This window comes from Triturus cristatus, chromosome 1_2, assembly GCF_964204655.1.
Source record: "Triturus cristatus chromosome 1_2, aTriCri1.1, whole genome shotgun sequence".
Taxonomy (NCBI): domain Eukaryota; kingdom Metazoa; phylum Chordata; class Amphibia; order Caudata; family Salamandridae; genus Triturus; species Triturus cristatus.
The window spans coordinates 48,690,694-48,713,221 of record NC_140580.1 but is presented as its reverse complement, the minus strand read 5'-3'; the positions used below and the strand labels follow the sequence as shown (position 1 = coordinate 48,713,221).

Sequence of the window (22,528 nt, the reverse complement as noted above, 5' to 3'; positions counted from 1 at the left end):
GCGTGCAGCTCCGGGCAGTGCTGAGGGAAACTCAGTAAGAGAACTGGAGCAGAAAGCTCTCACTGCTGTAGCAAGGCTACACTCAAACCACTCCTAAGTCTGAGAGGAACTCAAACCACCAGGCACTGCCAAGATAAGCTTACTATGAGGAGTCGGACAACTCCCCAGAGAAGTTTACATGCTGCGCAGTGATGAGGAAAGCTCACACTGAGAACACTGCTCGACGAAACTTAGACTTGGAGCGCTATTTTAAGAAGCTCAGATCGAGAGCTTTGCTCAGAGGATCTTGCACTGAGGGAAGTTTACTCTGAGCGCATTGCCGATGGAAGCTGGCACCCAGGACATTCCTGAGAGAAGCTCAGGCTGAGAGCGTGTCTGGTGAAAGCGCACACTGGGCACTAGGTAAGGTGTGTTTGGAGGGGAAACAGGGCAGGTACACAGTAGCGTAGCAAGGGTGCCAGAGGCCTGATGCAAGCCCTGGTAGAATGCTGTTAAGGTGTTAGTTACAGCAATTTTCAGATTTCAATGGGCTCCGCAGGGCACTGAGCCTTGGTGCCACTACACCTGCTGCACCAATGGTAGCCACGTCCCTGCGAGTACACGTCATTCTGTGGGTAGGGAGTCAAAGGCCCGTGTAGCTCTATGGCGGGGACACTGCCCAAATTGTGTTATTTTGGGAACAAGGTGTCATTTCTTGAAGTGAGGGAACACACCGGGTGGTGAGGGAGTGCGCATGATGGCACATTTGTGCTGGTTATTCACCACTTAATAGCTAGAGCTGCTGACTTTGAAGCAGGGGAACCAGTGTCGAGTCTGGCGGAAGGCTCAAGCATCCTGTGATTCTGGGCAACTCACTTAATCTCCCCGTGCCTAAAAAAAAAAATGTGTCCGTGTGTAATGCAACTGGTGCTCAGGTAACGTGCTCTGATACCTTCGGGTCAAGTTCACACTTTATAAAACTGCGAAAATAAATAAATACATAACTAAAACAATCTGTGTTCTACCGTAGCGTTTTTGGACTATGGGTGCTCTTTTCCACATGCTTTTTGTTTTTTTCGTTGACTGTGTGGTTACAGCTCCCGGTTTTATTCTATATTCTGTTTGATTATGTTTTGTAAAATATGGCCTGGCCTATCTCTTCGCCGAGAATATCAGAAGTCCATCATGAATGTGTGCGCCAAATAACTTAGCGGTTTATGTAGTTCGCCTGGGATAAAAGGTTGTCCATTCCTCATTCCTGATATGAGCACTCTGCCTGTGAGGGCATTCACCAGTCGAATCTATAGCTTCAGTGTTGTGCGCGTGTGCTATGTTTAATGTAAGTTGCCATGAAGGCTTTTAAGATGGAAGTCTGTATGGTCAGGAGGAGGAAGTGCTGTTGATTTTGGAATACTTTGCCAGCCGCGTGGCTTTGATGTCATGCAGTGCACACGCAAGTGTTAGGAGGTCTATCGATTATGTTCTGTTGGAAAGGACTGAATAATATGTTTTGAATTTCCAGCACACACATTTTGGCGGTAGGCACTCACACCTGACTTTCGATCTTCATGATGGGCATTTTTGCAAATTCAGCCAATCAACAGCTCGCGAACGGAAGGGGTAGGTTTAATTTCCACTACTCTTGGTGGCGCATCTACATACCTTGGAATCCTTCAACACAGTAGCCATCTTGGTTTGGATGTGATTGTTTGTTGAATAAACGACACACATCGTTCTGACTTTAATAGTTCACTGCTTTTACGTCACTTGGCGCCAGAAAGCCCCTTTAGCATAATAAAATTAATTAATATGCCTTGTTGAATGGCAGGGGCAGTTGAGAGTTCATTATTAGCTGATTTTTTGGTATATCCAAACAGTGTTGGATGTTTGTGAGAAAGAAAAAAAAGCATTAACATAGCCAATAGGTCTCGCCTTTGGGATCTTATAAATGTTTATCCATGCAACAGTTGATGTTATTGCACCAAGGATATTGTGCTGCATAACTAAATACTTATAAGGTCCCAAAGGCAAGACCTATTGGCTATGCCAATGCTTGTTTTTTAAAGAGCCTTGCATTGAAAAGAAAAGTAGAATTGCAAAAGGTGCTTCAGCACGCCTCCTCTCTAAAACAATTACCAATGTATAAAAAAATAAAAAATGCCGCTATCTGAGCGCATTTTGCCCCGCACGCCAAATGAGGCAAAAGAAACAAGCATTGTTAAAGCCAGCGAGCCACATGTAAAAATCAACAAAATAGGTTGCTAAACTCATTTACTATAGCATGAAAATGCACGCCTTGGGAAAGAGGGCTGGGGGAATTGGAGGGGTGTAGGAAATAGTACCTGGATCAGACCGGACAGCCAGTTATCAGTTATCAAGGTAAATATATCTGTGGTTGAGCGGTGCTCCTCTGGTAGAAATGGAAGTGATCTATCCAGCGTACAAACCAATTAGGAGGCAGGAAAGATGAGGGACGCTGAAATCAGCGTATGGTAAGCAGTAGGTGAGATTTCACCCAGTATAGTGATCACAGCAGGTCTTGCAGACAGCGATTGCAGGCTGACGCTCGACTTAAAAAGGTACAATTACAGGAAGAATACTATTCGAGCCAGGTTAAAAGCAGATTTATTTTTAAGAAAACAACATTGGATCATACAGAGAATATATTTTTAATTGGCTGACTGGTAGGTTGCTCACTATCGAAAAATAGATTCTGCTTCTTAATGGTTACCCCCACTTTTTAGGTCTCGCGCCTAGCGTTGCAGTGTGCAGCAGTGCTCGCGCAGCGAGAGACCTCTTGTAGGGGGTTCGGAAACTGACTTGGGAATCACACACGCTCGTGCGTGTGCTTTTCCTTTTGGGCCACGCTATTGGTCTCTTTTTTTACAAAGACAGCATGCACTTGGCCAAAGGCGGGTGCATTGCTCCGCCCATGGCCTATTGGTGTCTGTTACGTGCAGCAGCAGCATATGTTTCCAATTATCGTGCCCAGACACGGGCGTGAAAATTGGAAACACATGCTGCTGCTCGCAACCGCGCGCGCACACCAGCCGCTCCCGAATCTCGCGTGCACCGTTCCTGGGCTTGTCTTGATGAACTTCAGGTCCAAGAAAAGGACCAAGCCACAGGGAAGCTGCGCAGCTTGCCTGCTCTGGTGAGAAATGTTTTTCAGTTTCATTTAAGATTACAATTTATTGTCTTTATATTGACTATTCTGTAAGGACCAAACTGCCCAGGGTTCCACATAAGTATGTATTTTTCACACATAGTTCTACGTTTCCTTAGACTTTCAATCCCATATTTTGATAACTTCCTAGTTTGAATGTTTGTGTGGTACTCGCCTGTTGCCCCGTCGACTTATCCTCTGCGCGATCATGAAGTTCTCGCCTTCATCTAATGTGCAGTAGAATGGTTGCTCATTTCATTACCCGAGTTTGTGCTGATAGAGAATGCAGCCTGCCCTGCCGTAGGCTTCAGCATGGCACCTCTGCTGTGTTGGACAGTTTGTGGGCTAACTGTAAGATTCGGTTTTGGGATCGACATTATATCGGCAGGGTTTGGGTTCGTGGTCACACTTTTTGTGCTAACTTTTTGCTTCTGAAAGCCTGCGACAGTCGTAGATGTCTAAGAATGCATCAGATTGTAGAATGTACTGATGCAGAATGTAGGTAGAAAATCTTCCTCTCTGCACTATACACGAATATGTTTGCTAAACCGTTTTTTAAAAATTAAAATCCCATAAATCCAAAATTGTGTCTGTCGGGATGTGACATTTCCATTGTAAAATGCTTTTTTCGTGAGGTTGAGTACTGCGAACGTGCTCAAAAGATGGTGAATTTGACACTCATTCAAAGCACCCAATGGCTTTTCCTGGGGAATATTTACAACTACTTGCAAATACATTTTAATGAATGAAGCTGGAAAGCTAGGTCCGCTAATTGGTTTGTAACATAAGGCACTTTATGATATTGTAGCATTTTCTAGGTGGTCATGCTGCCATAGTTCAATATTTAAAAAAAGTAGGTATCTGAACAACGTCCGCCATAGACATCATTGCCACTGTTTGCAGTGGTCAGATTGGCTTCGACTATCGCTGCTGGCCTGCATTGGAAGTTCATTTAGAGTGTGCCACAGTGAGACACCCTACAGACAGTGATGTTTACTGGCCTCTGTGGGATGCTGAAAGCATGGCGACGTGTGCTAATGCTTTTATTGCTCGCGTGCTGGCCTGTCCACAGCTGGTAACTGCCCCCTTTCCCTGATTATACCTCCTCGCCTTCGGCTGAGCCAACGATTACAGAGTAAGCAAGTAACAGCTGTTAATGGCCCTGAGCAGAGGACAGTAATGCCTAAATATTATTAAATGTACTCATTAAATCTACTTGTCCGACTTGTGCCTCGCTGCCTGGGTGTCAGTGTTCATGTCCCTGAACTACACTCGTTACCATGATTCTCTGAAGTATAAAAAAAAATCACGATTTAAAGGGCACCGGAAGAGAGGGCGGAATAGGAGAGATCCCCGCCTTTGACAGCACTGACTTTTACCGTATGCAAATGAGTTGCTGCTAGGAGAAAGCTGGGCGTGCTGTGGGCAAAGTAGCACCTGGTCTGCCTCTAAGCCCAGACAGTGCTCTCTGCGCTATTGTGAAAAGAGGAACTTGCTGCATGCTCCTTTTCACTAATTGGATCGGAGAGTTTCTCCTTACTCTGCAGTGTAAGGGGTGAGAATGGATCCCACCCACTAATCGGGCTCCTGAAATGCTTCTAATTGGGTTTTCATTTAAAGTTGGAACTCTCTCTTGCACCATTTCAGGTACAGCGCTTTATAATAATGACATTACTATTATTATGTTTGCGCTTTCTGAACAAGTTAAATATACGTTGCGGATTCGGTATAAATTGCCACAGGGCCTAAGGTGAATTCTATCAGGTTCGGACGATAATTATTGCATGAAATCTGATGAACACAAAGAGTTAACAAAAAAATAATAAATTGCCTGAAACCAATGTCATCAGTTTAAGATCTTAGCCTCGGAAAATCTCACCGTATATATTTATTTAGCGATTCGATGTTAGTGTTGCCATTCCATTGGACTACTATATTTTACTTTTACATAAAGTACTTTATTTTTTTCCATGCATTTACTTATTTTCATTATTTTTGCATCGGTTTTTAATGTCTTTATATTTTATTTGATTTTATTATTTACAGTTAATAACATTACTGCTGGGTTTATTTACTCTTTTTTAACTCCTACTGTTTCTTTTCTGAGTACTTGTTATTTTATTTATGGTATCACACGCGCTTTGTTGTAGTTTATCATTCTGCGTTATGCACTCTTACATCCGTAACCGCCTCCCGCTGCTAATCACCTCTCAGGACTGCAGTCTAGCAATAGCCAAACTTTGCTGGTAAGTAGCACATGTTGTCTACAGTGCCACAACCCCCCAAAATGGTGGTGGTAAGCGCTATATAGAACAAGTATTACGCAATGTTTACTCCCAAAGAAACCCAAGCTGTGACGCCACCATGTTAGTAGCAAAGCTCTATAGATAGAGGAATCAAGGAGGTATTTGAAAGGGGGTGGGGTGGTGAGTGCACCTTCGCACCCCTCACTTGTGGCACTGCTGTTCCCTACTACTACGCTAAAAGAGAGTATTCAGAACATGGTTCACTGGCATCGTGTAAAATGTAACTCACAAATAATTGTGACACAGAATTCCCACACCAAGGCTATCATTTTTGTCTGTATGCAGGGTGTTTTACAACACCGCATAATCTGCATAAATACACAATACAGTTACTAGTACAGATCCACGCTGTTGTCACCTGATGTTTACAGAGCGGTGCTTGGGTTTAAGAGGAACGAACACACATGCACTCTCTCATACACAAACTCTAACACAATCTCTTACACACATTCCCTTACACACATTCCCTCCCACGGGCTTGGCAGCTGCTGACAATTGCACCCCCTGTTTCTTTTCACATAGCGCCAAGATAATGGCCTAGGTGAGGGTGGCACTCTATAGTAAGTAACATAACTCGTGACTTGATTCCTCACTACACTTATCTCCTGTGCCTTAATGTTCATAAGACAGGCAGTGGAAAGATGTTATTCAGTTCGCGGTTGGCAGTTCGCGGTTGGCGCTGTAATCTCAAAAATACGGGTGATTTTGTGTGGAAAATAAGCTTCACGCCCAGCTGCACCGACAAGCACCTTTCTTATTACAAACCAGCTACAAATATGCGCCCTTGTCCTTTCCCATTGTGGAATCCATGCACGTTTGCAGGAAGAGTCACTTCACATTCTTTTCCTTTCTACAACCCCCGCCCCCACTCCTCCCGAAGGGACATATTTCAGGATTCTGGGAGCCCGGGGACAAGTGTATTTTGGGGGCCCCTGTTCAGAGCAGCTTTGAATTTATGATCCAATTTCAGCCCTTTCATGCCCTCTTTGGCCAGGTCACTTTGGGTGCGCAATGCAGTAGGTCTCACAATGACCATGCCTTTTATTTATGTGTTGGTTTTTAAAACCTAAATAAAAGGCATTATTATTTACAATGCCAATAGCTTAAACTCTCGTAAATGCGAGACCTATTACATTGCAAATGCTTGTTGCTTCATGTGATGCTGTTTTTGACCAGTCTGACTGGGACCCTGCTAACCAGGGCCCCAGTCTGCTTTCTCCCTAAGTTGTTGTATGCAGTACTTCGGTACATCCCAGATTGGATACTGGGGTACCCTTATAAGTCCCTAGTATATGGTACCCATGTACCCAGGGCATAGGTACCCCAGACGTCTCCCATGGGCTGAAGCATGTATTATGTCACTCCTGAGAGACCATTCAAAATGGAACTACAGACCTACCATTGCAGCCTGTGTAAGTTGGTGCATGCACCACTTACTAAAGATATAGGTTTACTATATCTAAGGGTCACCGCACTTAAAACCTAGAAGTCACCCCTATAGCAGGCCCTTACAACCCTGAGGCAGGGTGCTTGGTTCTAAGTGAGAGGGTGCCCCTGCATGAGCAGGACAACCTTGCAGCCTACGGAGTCCATTCTCCCGGGTTGTCAGTGAAGCAGCCATATACTATATAGAGGGGCACCATGTAATCACGCAATGACCATCTAGAAAACGGCTGCAACAAATCCTATCATGTTTGGTATCAGACATGTTGGAATCATACCCCCCACCGTAAAAGGTGTGGGAGGTAGGATTCCAAGCACTGGAAGAGTCCTCCTTTAGGCTCTGTGTTCCCGGTACCAGCCTCCTATTCCCAGACAGCACAAAATGGTTGCTGCCGACCAGAAACACATTTCTGACCTCCCGCTGTTGAGCCAGGCTCGAGCACGGGAAGGTAGAACAATAGGCATCCTGTCACCATCCTGTGACCACCTCCCGGGCAGGATTTAGTGTATTAGGGCTAGGTGGGGGTGCTTTCCAGTGCCTGAAAGTCTGCATGAGGGGCACATTTAGTGTCCCTGTGCATAGTCCAGTTCAAGCGAGTCCTGGGAGCCAGTGGCTGCTGCTCTAGCGCGAAGCTGGACAAAGTACATAGGAGTAAACTCCCTCATACCCCACCCCCCCCCACCCAGACCCTTCTCTGTGAGGGTCCCCTGAATCGTCACAACCCTTTCCTTAGGGTACTTAAGTGCTTACCTGGGTGTAGGTCCCTAAATTTGTCGTGGGATGAGATTCAGACCTGAAACCACACTTCTACCATCTGGGTACTCTGGGCTTTGTTTGGGCCTGACTTCATCTCCCTTCCAGTCTGTTGCATCGTATGTGCATCATACAGGAACCTTCCAAGGCCTGTGAAGCATCAAGGGCTACAGCAGTAATCCCTCTTGGAGTGAAGGAGTCACTCCCCTGTATTCGCAGGCATCGCAACTAAGTCAACCGATCTGCAGATCCTGAGCTCTTCTGGACTCCGTGGGCTCTGCAACACAGGTGGTGGTTTTCCCCAGCTCCCGAGGCCTGCTCCACCCTCTCACCAATTTTAAGGCAAGTAGTCATTGTGGGGGTTGCCATAACCGAACCCCTGAGTACTGCGTCCCCTTTGCAGTTGCAAAGGCTTGTTGATATCTTTGCAAGAAGATCTTTGGGCTCCAAGTAGCCCCAACCTCGAGCACCACTAGTGACCAGGTTCTTCGGCCACACCGCATCGTGTGCATTGTGACCTGCATCTTTTGGTGAGATTCTTGAGGTCCTCTTGCGACTCCTGTGCCTCGGGCCTGTGGGTCCAATTGATGGACACCTTTTGTTTCTTTGGGCTTCCCTGATTGCTCGGGCCTGCCCTAATTCCCCTGCTTATGGTGAGTCTCCTCGACCTTGCTGGACCCAACAGTGCACCTTCTTGACTTCCTGCGTGGGTTGCATTTGCCAAGGTATGTTGGTGCTCTTGTCACACACCGACCCCTCAACACTCGACATCCTTCTTGAAACCGCTCGTATTTGGGTCCTGGTTGTCCTCCGCTTCGCCTGGTCCTTGCAGCTGCAGAGTCAAGGTCACTGTTATCTTTCCTGAAGCACCCGATATCGGAGGGCATTCGTCTTCCAAGTTGCCTGGTCACCCCTGAGTGACATAGTCTCTGTCCCCTCTGCTTTCAGGTACTCCTCTTCAAGAATCCCCGTTTGGATTCCTCCGGGAACTTCCTCCTCTTCCAGAAGCAGCGTTTTCCTGAAGTCCACCATTGGGTTCGACGGCGGTTTCTGACGCCACTTCACACCTATGCATCCTGCTTCCCTGGGATAGGTAACTTGAGATCCACGGGTAGGGTGGCTCTCCAACCCTCTGTCTTCCACTGGTTTTCTTCAGGGTCCACTTGGAAGCGTCCCTAATCTTTACAAATCCAACTGCGATTTGCACATATTTTATTTTACAGAGTTTTATATAGCGCAAACTTGCCCCAAATCGGGTATCAGAGCGCTTTACATAGCACCAGTTGCATTACATGAGGACAAATTCATTTTTTTGTTCGGCACGGGAAGATTAAGTGATTTGCCCAGAATCACAGGATGTTCAGCGTCCTTGCCGAGACTCGAACCCAGTTCCCTAGATTCGAGGTCGACCGCCATAGCCGTTAGGCCAACTCCTCTCCCCATAGACTTGTATGGAGCACGCGGTCGTGTTAACACACTTTCCGTAGGGTCCCTATCTACTTACCTTGGGTGGTTCTGTGGGTCTGCAGCAATTCTACGTCCTCTCAACACTGTCCTGACTCAAGTCGTGGTTCCTATACCACTTTCTTAGTATATGGTTTAGTTCCTCACGTCCTTAACCCCCCCGCCCCCCCCCCCCACCACCATCCCGGGGCACACTGTATATTAGTGCTATTAACAGTGATTTATTTGCTTCAGTATTGTGCTCTTTTTGTCCATCTCCATGTGGAAGATACTATAACGTACTAGATAGTGTTATATAATAAATACATATTTTTATACATACTCTGTGTGGTTCTCCTTTCATTTAATCTATACTATAAGATTTCATTCTAGTAAAACAAGCTGCTTTATACTCCTTCAAGACTAAGCCTGAAAGCTGCTCTCCACAGCTACCACTTGGATAGCTTTCTAAGGTTGTCTGAGACCTCTTAAATCACCATAAGGCTTGTCTGGACTGGAGCCAGGTGCCCAATTACATTAGTGGACATCATATACCAGGCCAGCTTGTCACACTCACTATCAAGGCAACATAGCTAAAGCAGTCATGTGAGTGCCCGATGGAGGGACATATGCGGTCTTGAAAACTAGTAGCAAAAATTTTAAAATAATAAAGGCACCATCTCTGCTAGACTGTGTATTGTATTTGGAAATATAAACAAAACACTATACGTTTTAACCCCTTCCATGCTCATGACGGAACGGTTCCGTCATGAGCATCGGTTGAGCTGTGCTCATGACGGAACCGTTCCGTCATGGCCCCGCCCGCGCTCGAACCCTTCAGCACTGCGGGGGAATTCCCGCCGCGCTGAAGGGGTTAAATATGCTACTAAACCTCTGCAAAGGAAATGTATCTTGATTTCTACAGGAAGTAAAAAGAATTGCCTCTGTTATAATACACATTGTAGGCAATGTGCGGAAGCAGAGATATTTTGAGTGACTGTCACTCTTTAAAGATGTTGCAAACTCAGCCCACTTCTTATGTCTGTCATGATTTTATAGTCTATGACTTTCTGATGCTGGTAGTGACACATTTTCGCTCCTCCAAATGTCAGCGGCTTCTTTCTCCTCATGCAGTTCACTGATCGCAAGGATGTCTCAAATCCAACTGCACCCCCGTTTATGTGGTCCATGCTTCATTCTGAAGTTAAACAAAATGTATGATGACGTACAACACATTGGAATATTTAAACACATAGAATGTAGAGGTTAAACATTTGTACTATACAGAAAAAGATTTATGCTTGAAAAGCTTAACTGTTCGTCACAAAACGAAAACCAAAATGTGTAATCTCGTGCGAGTTAGACATGTCATTTACAGTTATAACTAATCTAAATCAATGTGACCAATCTTTTTTTTTTTTTACATTGTTGCTTTAAAAGTAACTTTTGCAGTGGCTTGCAATGATAAAATATGCCAATTTGTTTGTCTCTGTAACACATTACAGTTGCTAATTTGCTCTCTCTGATTTTCCTTTGCGTGAGCACAGACGAAGAGCCAGTTTTAATTTTAATTGACCAAAGTGATGAAGAGGTCGAAGAAAGCAGAATTGGACCCAACCCAGGTGAGGTCGTCTTGCCCGTGAGCCCATCAGTGCTGCCAATGGATGACAAATAACCCGACTTAGGCTCACTCATAGTGGACCTTGGGATGTTGGTCAGTCATTTAGCCTTTCTCAGCATGCCACAGATGCTCTTACATTGCTACATTTCTTAAACCTGCCCAGATTCTGAGCTCATCTGAGTTCAGAGACATTACATGTCTGCTCTTCACCACAGAACAGCCAGGAATAATTATAAAGCGGCTTTCTTGTTTGTCAGTGACAAATGATGAGAACCTATCAGCATCCATTTTTAATTTTTCCCACAAGCATGGGATGCATTTGCTCTTGGGTATATATCTTCAGGATAGATGGGTATTTCTGTTCCATTTGTCATTTTTTAGTTTTGATCATTGTTTTTACATTTGTCTTTGTTTATCGGTTGTAAGTCAGTTTGGTGTGAAAAGGATTTTTTAACATCAGCATTTGTTAGAAAAGATTTGCAGCCCGAATGTGTACTTTTTACAATGCAAGTCTCTCTTGTTAGCGGCTACCTTTTCCATGTTAAACCTGGAAGCAACCTGCGTCTTGCCCAACAATACCTTTCGAAGCTTCAAAAGATGCAAGATTACCCATGTATTGGCACTTCCTGCGTGCAACCAGATAGATGTGGTATTGGCAGAGCTATCACACTATGGGCCACCTAACAGAGCGTCACCTGTTTCACCTACAAACAGGCAGGGACTCTTTATATCTGAAAGTGATGTTCCTCGATGAGAGAAGAAGGTGGTAGTTCTCTAGCTACGATTAAACATGACTCACAGAGGAGATCAGCATAGAAGAAGGCGCATTTATACAAACTGTTGACTGTGGCTCCTGTATGTCAGTTTTGGGTCTATAAGCTATCTTCACCTGTAAGTGTACTTGAGCTGAAGAAATAACCAGCAGATATTTAAGGCCATTTCTAAACAGAGTACTAGTGTGGGGAGGACACAGTCAAACAGTAACAAGGTACAGATGCCATTGACTTGAAACCGTTGCATGATTGAAGGTGCGGCAAGCTAATTTTCAGGCTGTTTGGTGGGGTGAATTTAATAGTACTTTATTTCCAGGAGTTGGCTTTGTGTACTTGTTGAGATTGAGTCAGGTGTGAATGTTCTTGCTAGGTTCCCATTTTTAAGGGCTCAAATAGCCTATTGATACACATGGTGGGCATACTCCTACCATCTAGTGTTGGGCCCGGATGTTTTCAAGTTTCTTAGAAGAAGCTGTGACTCCTGCTCCTGCTAGTAATGCACCTGCTCAGCAACTTCATTGTTAAATTGTTTTCTTTCCACTGTTTGGGTCAGACGTGTGCTCTGTGCTCTGATTGAACACCGTCATGGTGCTCTGTTCAGTCTACATGGGTTCCTTCTCTTCCTTTGTTTCTCGATCGCGCCCCTCTTTTCTCTATGTCTCGGGTTACCAACTGCAGCTTCAACGAGGCGACTCTTGGTCGGCCTCAGCCCCACATGGGCTTTCACCCTATGAGGCCTTCTTCCGTGCCCAGACCGTGTTTTCGCACCTGCCCCCTCCTAACCATGCCCTTCTGCTACCGTTCTGAGCTGCCACCACCACTAAGCCCTGACTTGCCTCTCCTTCCCCCGATCACAGGACAACTGTCGGAGAGGCATCTACAAAGGTTCCCGAATGTCATCTTTCACCAGTGGGTGTTGGATACTATCCAACATGGTTATTGTCTGGAGCTCATTTCAGTGCCTCCCACCATTCCACCTGGCAAACGCTCTCCCCAGAAAACCAAAACCTACTCAAGGAAGAGGTCCAAGCGCATCTTTTCAAAGGGGTCGTAGAACCTGTCCACCACCATCAGCAGGGCAAGGGAGTAGACTCTGACAGTTTCCTCCAAACATTCTGGACTTCCAGCCCCTAAATGAATTTCAGAGCATTTCCACGTGGTTACTCATTAGTATGTCATCCCCCTGCTACAATAATGTGATTTCCTGGCTACTTTCGACCTGAAGGACTCTTATTTCAACATACCAATCCACCCAGCACATTACCGGTATCTCAGGTTTGCAGTTAGCTGAAAGCTTTACTAGTTCGAGGTGATCCCTGGGATCCTGGGACCAGTTTTGGGGCATCACCCCATATCAGCCTGGCTAGCTTGAATCCAGTGACACAGTGAGTCCGGGAACCACGTCTGGGAATACCCGGCGTAAATCCAGTGACACAGTGAGCCCGGGACCCACGTCTGGGAATACCCGGCGTACTTGGGGCGCGAAAGCAAAAGACACACAGATGATGGACGGAATGCAGAGCAAATGAAACATTCACCCCCAGTCAATAGATCTGGGTTGAATCCATCGTTGTTTTGCTCACCATGCCACCTCAGGTTACCCCGAAGCCGGTCCCAGGATGCTTGTTTCCGGTCCAGGGAAGATCTGGCTTGGCAGTTCGGGCTGGACTGTCCCATGAGGCACAGGGTCAAGACTGATTTGCATATGGCTGGATCTGAACTGGGGTGGCAAAGTGAGCTAAAGAACGATGATGGGTTCAACCCAGATCTGTGACTGGGGATGAGTGTCTGAAAAGATGTCCATCATCTCCTTGTGTTTGCTTAGTGATAGATCTAGACATCAAAGGGGCATATATGCTCATGCAGATATGTCCTCCCATAAAATATAATACACCCTGCCTTAGGGCTCAAACGCCTGCTGTAGGGGTGACTTGCATATATAAGATGCAGTGACTTTGGTATGACAACCATGAGTGTGTCGTGTCATGTTTTCATTCATGGTTTGCACCATTTCACACAGCCTGCAGTGGCAGTCTGTGTGGAATTTGTATGTGGGTTCCTTAGGGTGGCATAAGATATGCTGCAACCCTTAGGGACCCTCTTCAACACCCATGCCCTTAGTACCTGGGGTGCCATTTACTAGGGACTTACAGGGGTGCTAAAGTCCTTAACCAGTTGTAGAACAATTAGACTTCACCTTGTTTTAGGGAAGGGGCATTGGTAGGGAGATCTGGTTAGCAGGCCTCCGTGCGCTGTCAGAGTCGAAAACCAGCATCTAGTAGCTTAAAAGGGGAACAAAAGTGGGGGGTACAACTGCAACAGCCATGTATTCTCTTCAGAAGCAAGGTGCACCTGATCTTCCAGGCTCTCTCACCTAGCCCAGAGCACTTGGTGGGGGGCAGTCCGACAGAAGATCTAACTGCTCGCGGAGTACCTGCTGGGAGTGGACAACGACTTGCCGTCCCCCCAAGCAGTATGCAGCAACAAGTCCATGAGTGGTAACTCCACCCTCTAGTCCTCCGCCAGTATTACTGCCATAGGGGCTCTCAGAGATAGACCTCTTCACCACAGCAGAAAACGCCAAATGATGAAACTTCACCTCTAGCTTCCCTCACCCACAGTCCTGGGACAATGCACTATGGATTAGTTGTCAGGGATATTTACCTACGCTTTTCCTCCTCTACTACAACTACTTCTGCTTTTGGGTGGGAGGCTTCGGCAGATGTCTCTCACCCTCATTCTGGTGGTTCCCACCTGGGACCGCCAACCCTGGTTTACCACTCTGCTCAAACTCTCATTGGCTCCCCAACAGGCCGGACCTTCTCACGCAGAATTATGTAGAGATCGGGCAGCCAGACCTCGGGTCTCTCAATCTTCCGATCTGGCTTCTGAAGTCCTAGAATTTGTGTACCATAATCTTCCACTGGAGCATTCTCAAAGATGCGCTCGAGCCTGCTGCTTGGGCTTGTTATACTGCCAAGTGGAAGAGATTTGTATTCTACTGCCATTCAAAACACATTGACCTTTTAGCAGCCAACGTGCAGGATGTTGTCTGCTACCTACTTTACTTGCAGACTTGTGATTTCGCTTTCACCTCAATACGATTACACCCAGCTGCTGTAGCCCCCTACTTTCAGAACCGACAACACATCTCCCTCTTCAGAATTCCAGGTATTAAGCTTTTAATGGAGGGTCTCAAGAGAGTCATTCCTCCTCGGGTCCCACCAGCCCAGACATGGAACCTCAATGTTATACTGACAAGACTCATGGGCCCTCCGTTTGAACCCTTCCAGTTTCTACTCTTGGAAAGTAGCATTTCTGGTTATCACTTCACTCAGGCATGTCAGTGAGTTTCAGGCACTAACCGTAGAATAACCTTTCTTTCCGATACACAGGGATATGGTTGTCCTCCTTACAAACCTCAAATTCCTTCCTAAGATGGTCTCCTAGTTCCACCTTAATCAAGACATTGAACATCCTGTTTTTTTCCCTGCAACGTCACTCACTTGCAGAATGGAATCGCCATACTTTGGATGTTGAGCGAGCCCTCATGTACTGCCTTGACAGGTTTAAACCATTTAGGAAAACAAAACAGCTTTGTTGCTTTCCCCAGACTCAACATAGGGAAGGCCTTATCCAAAACAGGCATTGCAAGATGGATCATAAGGTACATCCTTACTAGCTATGCTAAAGCTAAATGGACTTTGCCCATTTCTCCTAGAGCCCACTCCACTCGGAGAAAAGGAGCCTCTATGCTCTTCCTCTGGAGCATTCCAATAGCTGACACCTGTAAAGCAGCTACTTGGTCCACTGCCACATACCTTTACATACAATTTTTGTGTGGATGTGGTCGCTCACCAACAAGCCAAGGTTGGCCAGACAGTGCTCTGTACACTCTTTCAATCTACTGCAACTCCCACAGGCTAGTCACTTCGTCCTGCGAGGACTGCTTTACAGTCTGTGCACAGCATGTGTATCTACAGCCATGCATGCCTCGAATGGAAAATGTTACTCACCCAGTAATTATCTGTTCATCTTTACCTGCGGGGAAAGCAATCTAAAAATGGAGTTGATGACCATGCGCGTTAACAGCAGGAGGAGGAGTCACAGTACCTTGTGACTCGAAAGGCTTCTTCGAAGAAAAACTACTTGCACACATCTGGGCTCAACAGTAGATGGCAGGAGCATGTACAGCATGTGAATCTACAGCACTGCATACCGCTAACAGTTGCTTACTGGGTAAGTAACCTTTTCAGTTTGCTGTGTTCTTTGCTTTCCAGAAAGAAAATGATCCGCTTCAGATAAATTCTTTGTCAAATCAGTATAAATCTATTTTGAAAAGATGTTAAAAGTGGCTCTGCCCAACACACACACTCTTCCTGGAGAAAATCCCCACTTATTATATGGATATGTCTGTTTTGATATTACACTTAAATGTGTTTTTTTTTGTTAGGATATGAGATCATGTCATTTCACATAAAAGACGAGGATGAGACGTATTACACCAAGCATCAAGACATCAAGAGAGAGGAAAAGATTAGCAGCTCCACAGGTGAGTAAATAGCGATCTGCCTATTGGAAACAGAAGCATTACATGACACCTGTGGAAGCACATTTTGTGTTTCCTTTCTGCTGTCTGTTTAAAAAGTATATTCACTCTCTGTCCTTTGCACTTTAGTTTATTCTGTGATAATTCAATTTGTGATTGACGGATTGCTGAATTCATTGAGCGCAGCAATAGCTGACAGTGTTTACCTTACCAACATATGGAACAGAAGCTCTATTAAAACAGGCAGGCTTTCATCTAGATCCTAAACTTTAAATTGTCCTGAGTGGAGGGCCATACAAGGGATAAAGAATTCCTGTTTCTGGTCCCAAAACGAACCCTGTGTGCCACCATACAGGTCCATTGGACAATACAAGGAGAAAAGTAAATATCAGCACAAGAATGGGCTCTGGGACTTTTATTTATTTATTTATTTGTGTGTTTTATAGAGCGCGAACTTGACCCGTTAGGGTATCCGAGTGCTTTACAGGATTTAAACTTGTATATAAAAGAACTAAGTAAGGGGGTGGAACATTTGGGAAAAGAAAACAAATATATACATTTTACAAGAGCGAGAGGTCCAAGAGTCTAAGGGAGGGATGCCCGAAGGTGTCGGATGGATACAATCCGGTGAATCCAAGGTGTGGCAGTAGTACGTTATAGAACAAGTCGCTGAGGTGAGTGCAGTGCAGGACTTAGGCAAGGAATCTGCCCATTAGGAAGGTTTTGGCCTCCTTTTTAAATCGTGCCAGCGACGGAATTCCATATTCTTGGTGCGGCCTCTGAGAAAGCCCGATTGTAAGTTATTTTTCTTTCGCACGCGCGGAGGCTGGAGCCTGGAGGTCTATGGCGGACCGGTAGTTTCTGGTTCCTCCGGATACCACAAGTGTCTGGGTGAGAAATGCTGGGGAATTAGTGTATAGAGCATTGTGAACGATACAAGCGAATTTAAGCTGGATTCTGGCCTCGAGAGGAAGTCAGTTAAGAGCTTTCAGGTGTGGTGAAATGTGGTCGAATTTCTTTGAGCCTGTTAGGAGTCTGGCGGCAGCGTTAAGGCAGGCTTTTAAGGGGGCCAGGGAGATCTTGGGGAGGCCGAGTAGAGCAGCCATATTCAAGTCTGGAGATGACTAGTGCCTGGACTGCCATTTTGAGGTCGGGAGTGTCGAGGAAGGGTTTCAGCTTTCTTAAATAGCTCAGGTGAAATCTGGCGGGTTTGGCCATCGAGTTGATGTGGCCATGCATATTTAAACTGCAATCTAGGGTTATTCCAAGCGATTTGGCAGAGTCCATTATGGTCGGAGTGTAGTTTAAGGCAGTGATCGCTTTGGTCCATTCCTGAGTATTGGGGTTGTTTTGGGGTGGGGAGATTAGAAGAAATTCTGTTTTTTGTGTGTTTAATCTGAGCTGGTTAGATGTGAGCCATTAGAAAGTCTACATCAAGGCCTCGTTCAGGGAAAGGATCTCTTCGGGGAAGAATGCGCACTGCGGCCTACCCACAGCGATATATGGTGGTAAGCATGAAGAAGGTGTACAAAGATCCTTGAAACATGTTGCTATTCCCCTCTCCAATAGCTTTGAAAAAGAAACCTTGTCAACTATCATATTCCAGCACAGACTGCAGCATGGAGATTGTCATACTGAAATAGTAGATGGTGCCTGCCATATGACAAAGAAAGATATCTTTCATTTTTTGACAATACAATACCAACCACAGAGGACTGTATTGGATCTTGACTAATCATTTTATGTTCGGGTAATGTCTTCAAGTGGTTTGTTTCCATTCTATGAACAGGCAGCTAATTAGCAAGATTGCAAATAAAAGTCGAGAACCTGCCAAAATATGGTATGGCATTGTTGGAGTTATATGTCACATGCTGTTGCGCGTGCAAACTTTAGGAATCTTGACGGAGAGGTCCTGTAATTTCCTCCAACAGTTTGGAAACTACACTCACCTATGCTTAACTTACTTCATTACAACTTCCTCACGTCCTACATAGGAAAAATACAGTTACTGATGATGCCAACTTCCTGTTGTCCTGTCAGTTTCTGAACAACTTCACACAGTTGATCTAACCTTGGAGTTAAATGTATGAGGCTGGATTCGCCATTGCTCTATTCCAACTAGCAAAGCCAATGTCGCCATGCCGAATCATAATACATACCCACATATAAAGAACCAGGTAATCAGTAACTTTGTTTTCTATCATGCAAGAGAATGAAATGTAGGCAATGCCATCCTTAGAGTTTACAACAATCCACTATGGCTCCTACAAATGGGGTCCATCGCATGGCTTTGTGACTAATGACTGGTTATTACTATTATTATATCTACAATATAAAGCTCCATAGGTATGATAAGTGTAATGGCTGTTTTAGAATGATATTCTATCCTGCTATGGTAGTATATGCAGTTCTGAAAGCCTGTTGATTTAAAGGGTGTCTGGAGGGTGGGTGCGGGGATAGGTGTGTGGAAGAGAGAAATGTTACATTTGAGTGTGTCATAGTAGCTTGTATTAGTTAATTTAGAGTTCTAAAATATCACATTGTATAATCCTTAATAACAAACAATAGTAATTATAAATAATAATTAAAAACAAACTCCACTTTTTCAATAAAGGGCCGCACCCAGTAATCAGAGGAAGAAAAGGTTATCTACAGGATAGAGGCAACAGTTTGACACGTAGGCAAATGTGGAAGAAAAGCAAGATACTGGGAAGAGCCAAGAGGAGTCAAACTATTAAACCAAGAAAGGTGCTCCAAAAGTAATAAAGATAAGAGAGGAAATGTTAAGAGGGCAGTGAGAAGATTGAGACAGCAAGGTGGGGAGGTATCTGGTTTGGCCCATCTGTGGAGGCAGTCGATAAGGCTTAGATATTTTAAGTGTAGATAATGCTCTCAGTCTCACTCAAAGTGTCTTTCTAAAAAGTTACAATATGGAAGTGGAGGAAGTGAATTCAAATTGTTTTCTGAATATAGGAGACGCAAGGAGGAGGGAGCCTGCATTTCTCAAACCGGTTAAACACAGAAATGTTCAAATTTTCAGCCAAATTAGGAGTTGTCATGTGGAGGGCCTTGTGAGTGATGCAGTCTGTTTTAAATTGTGCTCTTGCTTCATTGACAAACCATTGTACTATAGAGTGATACTGAACACCTCAGCAACTTGACACAATCTAATGCATCCTATTGTTTGTAGATTATCCTGTGTATAAATGGGTTTCGTCTACCCTTCCTGTCTTTCACTCCCCTCCTGTCCTTCTATCTTTCTTATTAAATAGCTTTTGTTTATAGGAATTATTCCCACCTTTTTTTTCTTCGTCTGCCCCAGTTAGCAGGGGAAAATTGTCACCTACATTCCATAAAAAAGAGCTCACCGATCTAAAAGACTGCGGATCTCTGAGTCAGAGGAGCAGATGCACCTGTTTTGCACAAAATCTTTAATGGAATTGCCCCATGAAGGGGACATACAGCAGTGTATGGTCAAATGTAATCCCTCCTTGGCCAGAAGTGAAGCGGTTAGCTAGTGCTTTGCCCTGCTAGGCTCTAGAAACAGTGTGCATTCATTTAAAAGGATTGTGTGGGAATGCCCACAATAACAAATATATTCTAAACAACGCAATAGAAATCACATTTTCTAGATTGGAACAAATGTGGATAAATGTGTGTTCATTATCCTGGCCGACGTATTCGAACATTTAAAACCGAATTAGCATTTAATTAATTTTCACTCAGAAGAGTATTTAATTGTTTACACTATTAAGTATATGTACTATTTTGTTTAGTTGATCCAGTATTTACATCCATTAAGTTAGAAGAAGATCCACATTTTTACAAGGAGCCCTTGTCCGAGGCAAAATCAACAGGTATGTGAACTTCTTTGGCTCTGGATAGTCGAAGGATGGCGGGTGGGGTGTGTGTGTGTGCGCGTGTGTGTGTCTGTGTTTGTGTTAGAAAATGAAACAAATCCTCTCTATATAGCTTCTTCACCAAGCATTTGGCAAAAGACTATTCAAAGGAGCATATGAATGATATATCAACAGTACTCTAGTCATATTTGATGTAGACCAATGACTTATGCAGAGCGTTCTACCTAGACAATTGTACGGAGGAGCAAAACTTATTTTAGGGTTACCTAGTAGTAGCAAATGCTAGTTTTATATTGTTGCTTGCATGGCTTGTGAACAGCTTTATCTAGCCTGTATCCTTTAGTAAGTATGTTTTTAGGAGCTGGCTATTTGTGTAGTTGACAATGGCTGTTTAACATGATGTAGAGCAGCGGCTCTTAAACTTTAGTCTATGAATTCCACTCAGGGGGCCCCTGAACGCCTAGAAACTTAAATAAATAATACTAACCTAAATAATAAAGTGTATATAAAGAAGCAGAATGCAAAGTTTTAAAACGTTCTGTAAATGTGAATGAAATTCGAAATTGGAGGCTAAAAACTATCCTCCGATTGATTTGTGAGACAGCGCAATTGTATCAAATAGAATATAGCATGAACAATGGGTTGCCGTGATTCAATTTCGTAAAGCTCCAAACTTCCCATTAAAATAAAGTTTTGTTTGTTAAATATTTGTTTGTGAATTAAATAAAATGTTCATCATTTTGCATTGTTTTGTATTTCAAAAGATCGAAAATGCTTAAGCCAGGGTCCCTAGCTTCCAGTCATGACTCAGTGGGGATAGCTGGATTCTAAATGTTATTCAGTGGGGTCCACGGATTCCAGTAATGATTAATTGGAAGTCCACATAAGTCAAAAGGTGAAGAGCCACTGATGTATTTGATGTTCAGTTATAATAATTTACATAACTTGTAAATGAGCATTGGTCAATGCCCGGCAGTAATTGAAGGACAAGGGTACGTTGGTTTTGATTTAGGCCTCTTAGGGCACCTCTTTACCACTCTAAAAAGATATCTGCCAGGCAATTAAAATAGTCCTGGCCGCATCAGCAGGAGATACGAGCCCCAGTTGATCTAGAGTTAAATCTAGCACTGGGAGAGGCTCTGCTAATTTAATATCTCCGTGATATCAGGCCTCCAATTGGGAGTATTATTTTAGAAAATGAAAAAGGGGTGGGGAAGAGAAGTGAGCCTCCTTCTTTTTTTTTTTTTTTTTTTTTTTTTTTCTTCTTTTTTTGCCTTAAACATTTTTATTGGTTTATAGCAATAGGCAAAACATACACAATTCTATTACATATGATAGGTGGAGATGGACAAATCACGCGAAGCATGACCAATTGAGTTAATTATGAGCACATGTTACATACATGGCATCTACCTTCATCAACTCAATCACACCTATATCAGTTGGGAAGTTGTGTTGACACGCGAACGTCTGTGTTTAGTGTCTTCAGAATAAGGCTGTGACTGCATCCTGCTTCCACACTCTGAAGATGCTAGGGAAGATATTCAAATGGCTCCTGAGCAACACTAGAAAAACTGTCACTCACCCCCTAGTCACTGGCAAGTTGGACTATGGGAACACCCTTTACCCTGGGCTCATCAAGAAACTCACTAGAAGAATTCAAACCATCCAGAACTCGGCAGTCACTCATCCTCAACCTCCCACACAGATGTCACATCACACAACACCTCCTGGAGCGCCACTTAATCCTGATACACAAATGTGCTCATTTCAAACTCCTCTTGTACACATGCAAGACCTCACCATAGGCCTCACCTACCTGACAAGTCGCATCTCCTTCCACCAACCACACAAACGCTTCTGCTCCGCAGGACTCTTATTCGCTCACATCCCACGCAAATGCAGTAACAGATAAGGACAGGCGTTCTCTTACATCACTTCTAAAGCGTGGGACAGCCTCCCACTCCATATCAGAGCCACCTCCTCTGATTGAATTCTGCAAGAAGCTGAAGACCTGGCTTTTCAATCAACCAACCTTCCATAGGAAAGGCTAGGTACACACACCTGCTCAGCACCAGGAAACCCTTGTGGGTTATAGTGCACTGTACAGATATGCAAACATAGGTCAGCATTAAGTCAAAAGCCTCAATTCTAGCCAACTCGTTCATCGCTTCTATGGGCAGTAGACTGCATTTTCAAGATTACAACAGCAGTCCATACCGATATCCCATTCATGTATGGGGGAGTGGCCCGAGCACTCCACTTCCTTGCTATGTCTTGTTTGGCTATGAGTTAAGACCTTAACATCTTCCAAAGCAATTGGAACTGAAAAGCCTAGCTATACAGAAGCTTGCTCGAGAGCCTGATAACTACATTAATTTTCAAAGTGTGGTGATTTAAGGAAACTGCTAGTAGTTTGTAATACACCTGGTGGGCATTTTGAACAGTAAATGGAAGATTGTCCATCAATACTCCCTCACTACAAATAACTTATGTCAAGCTCACTTTCATTGTATATATAAACAATCGTCCCTTATAGTGAAAAGTTGACACAAGCTAGAAACCTAGCTTGCAGTCTGCTTAAGGATTTATCCAAACCTCATGAAACGTCAAAACCCAGCTTGATGACCATGG

General features: G+C 44.3%; 1 protein-coding gene across 4 annotated transcripts in view; it reads left to right on the top strand.

Moving 5' to 3' along the window:
- The window catches only part of LOC146866741 (uncharacterized), a 100,089-nt gene that overhangs the window by 31,733 nt on the left and 45,828 nt on the right, over positions 1 to 22,528 (top strand). For 2 of the 4 annotated variants that reach the window (XM_085601053.1, XM_085601043.1), the window contains exons 5-7: positions 10,639 to 10,713; positions 15,939 to 16,037; positions 19,811 to 19,891. In XM_085601053.1, the coding sequence (XP_085457179.1) occupies positions 10,639 to 10,713; positions 15,939 to 16,037; positions 19,811 to 19,891 (255 nt within the window). The remainder of the gene's footprint in view (positions 1 to 10,638; positions 10,714 to 15,938; positions 16,038 to 19,810; positions 19,892 to 22,528) is intronic. The other 2 variants (XM_085601070.1, XM_085601062.1) reach the window with 1 other exon arrangement.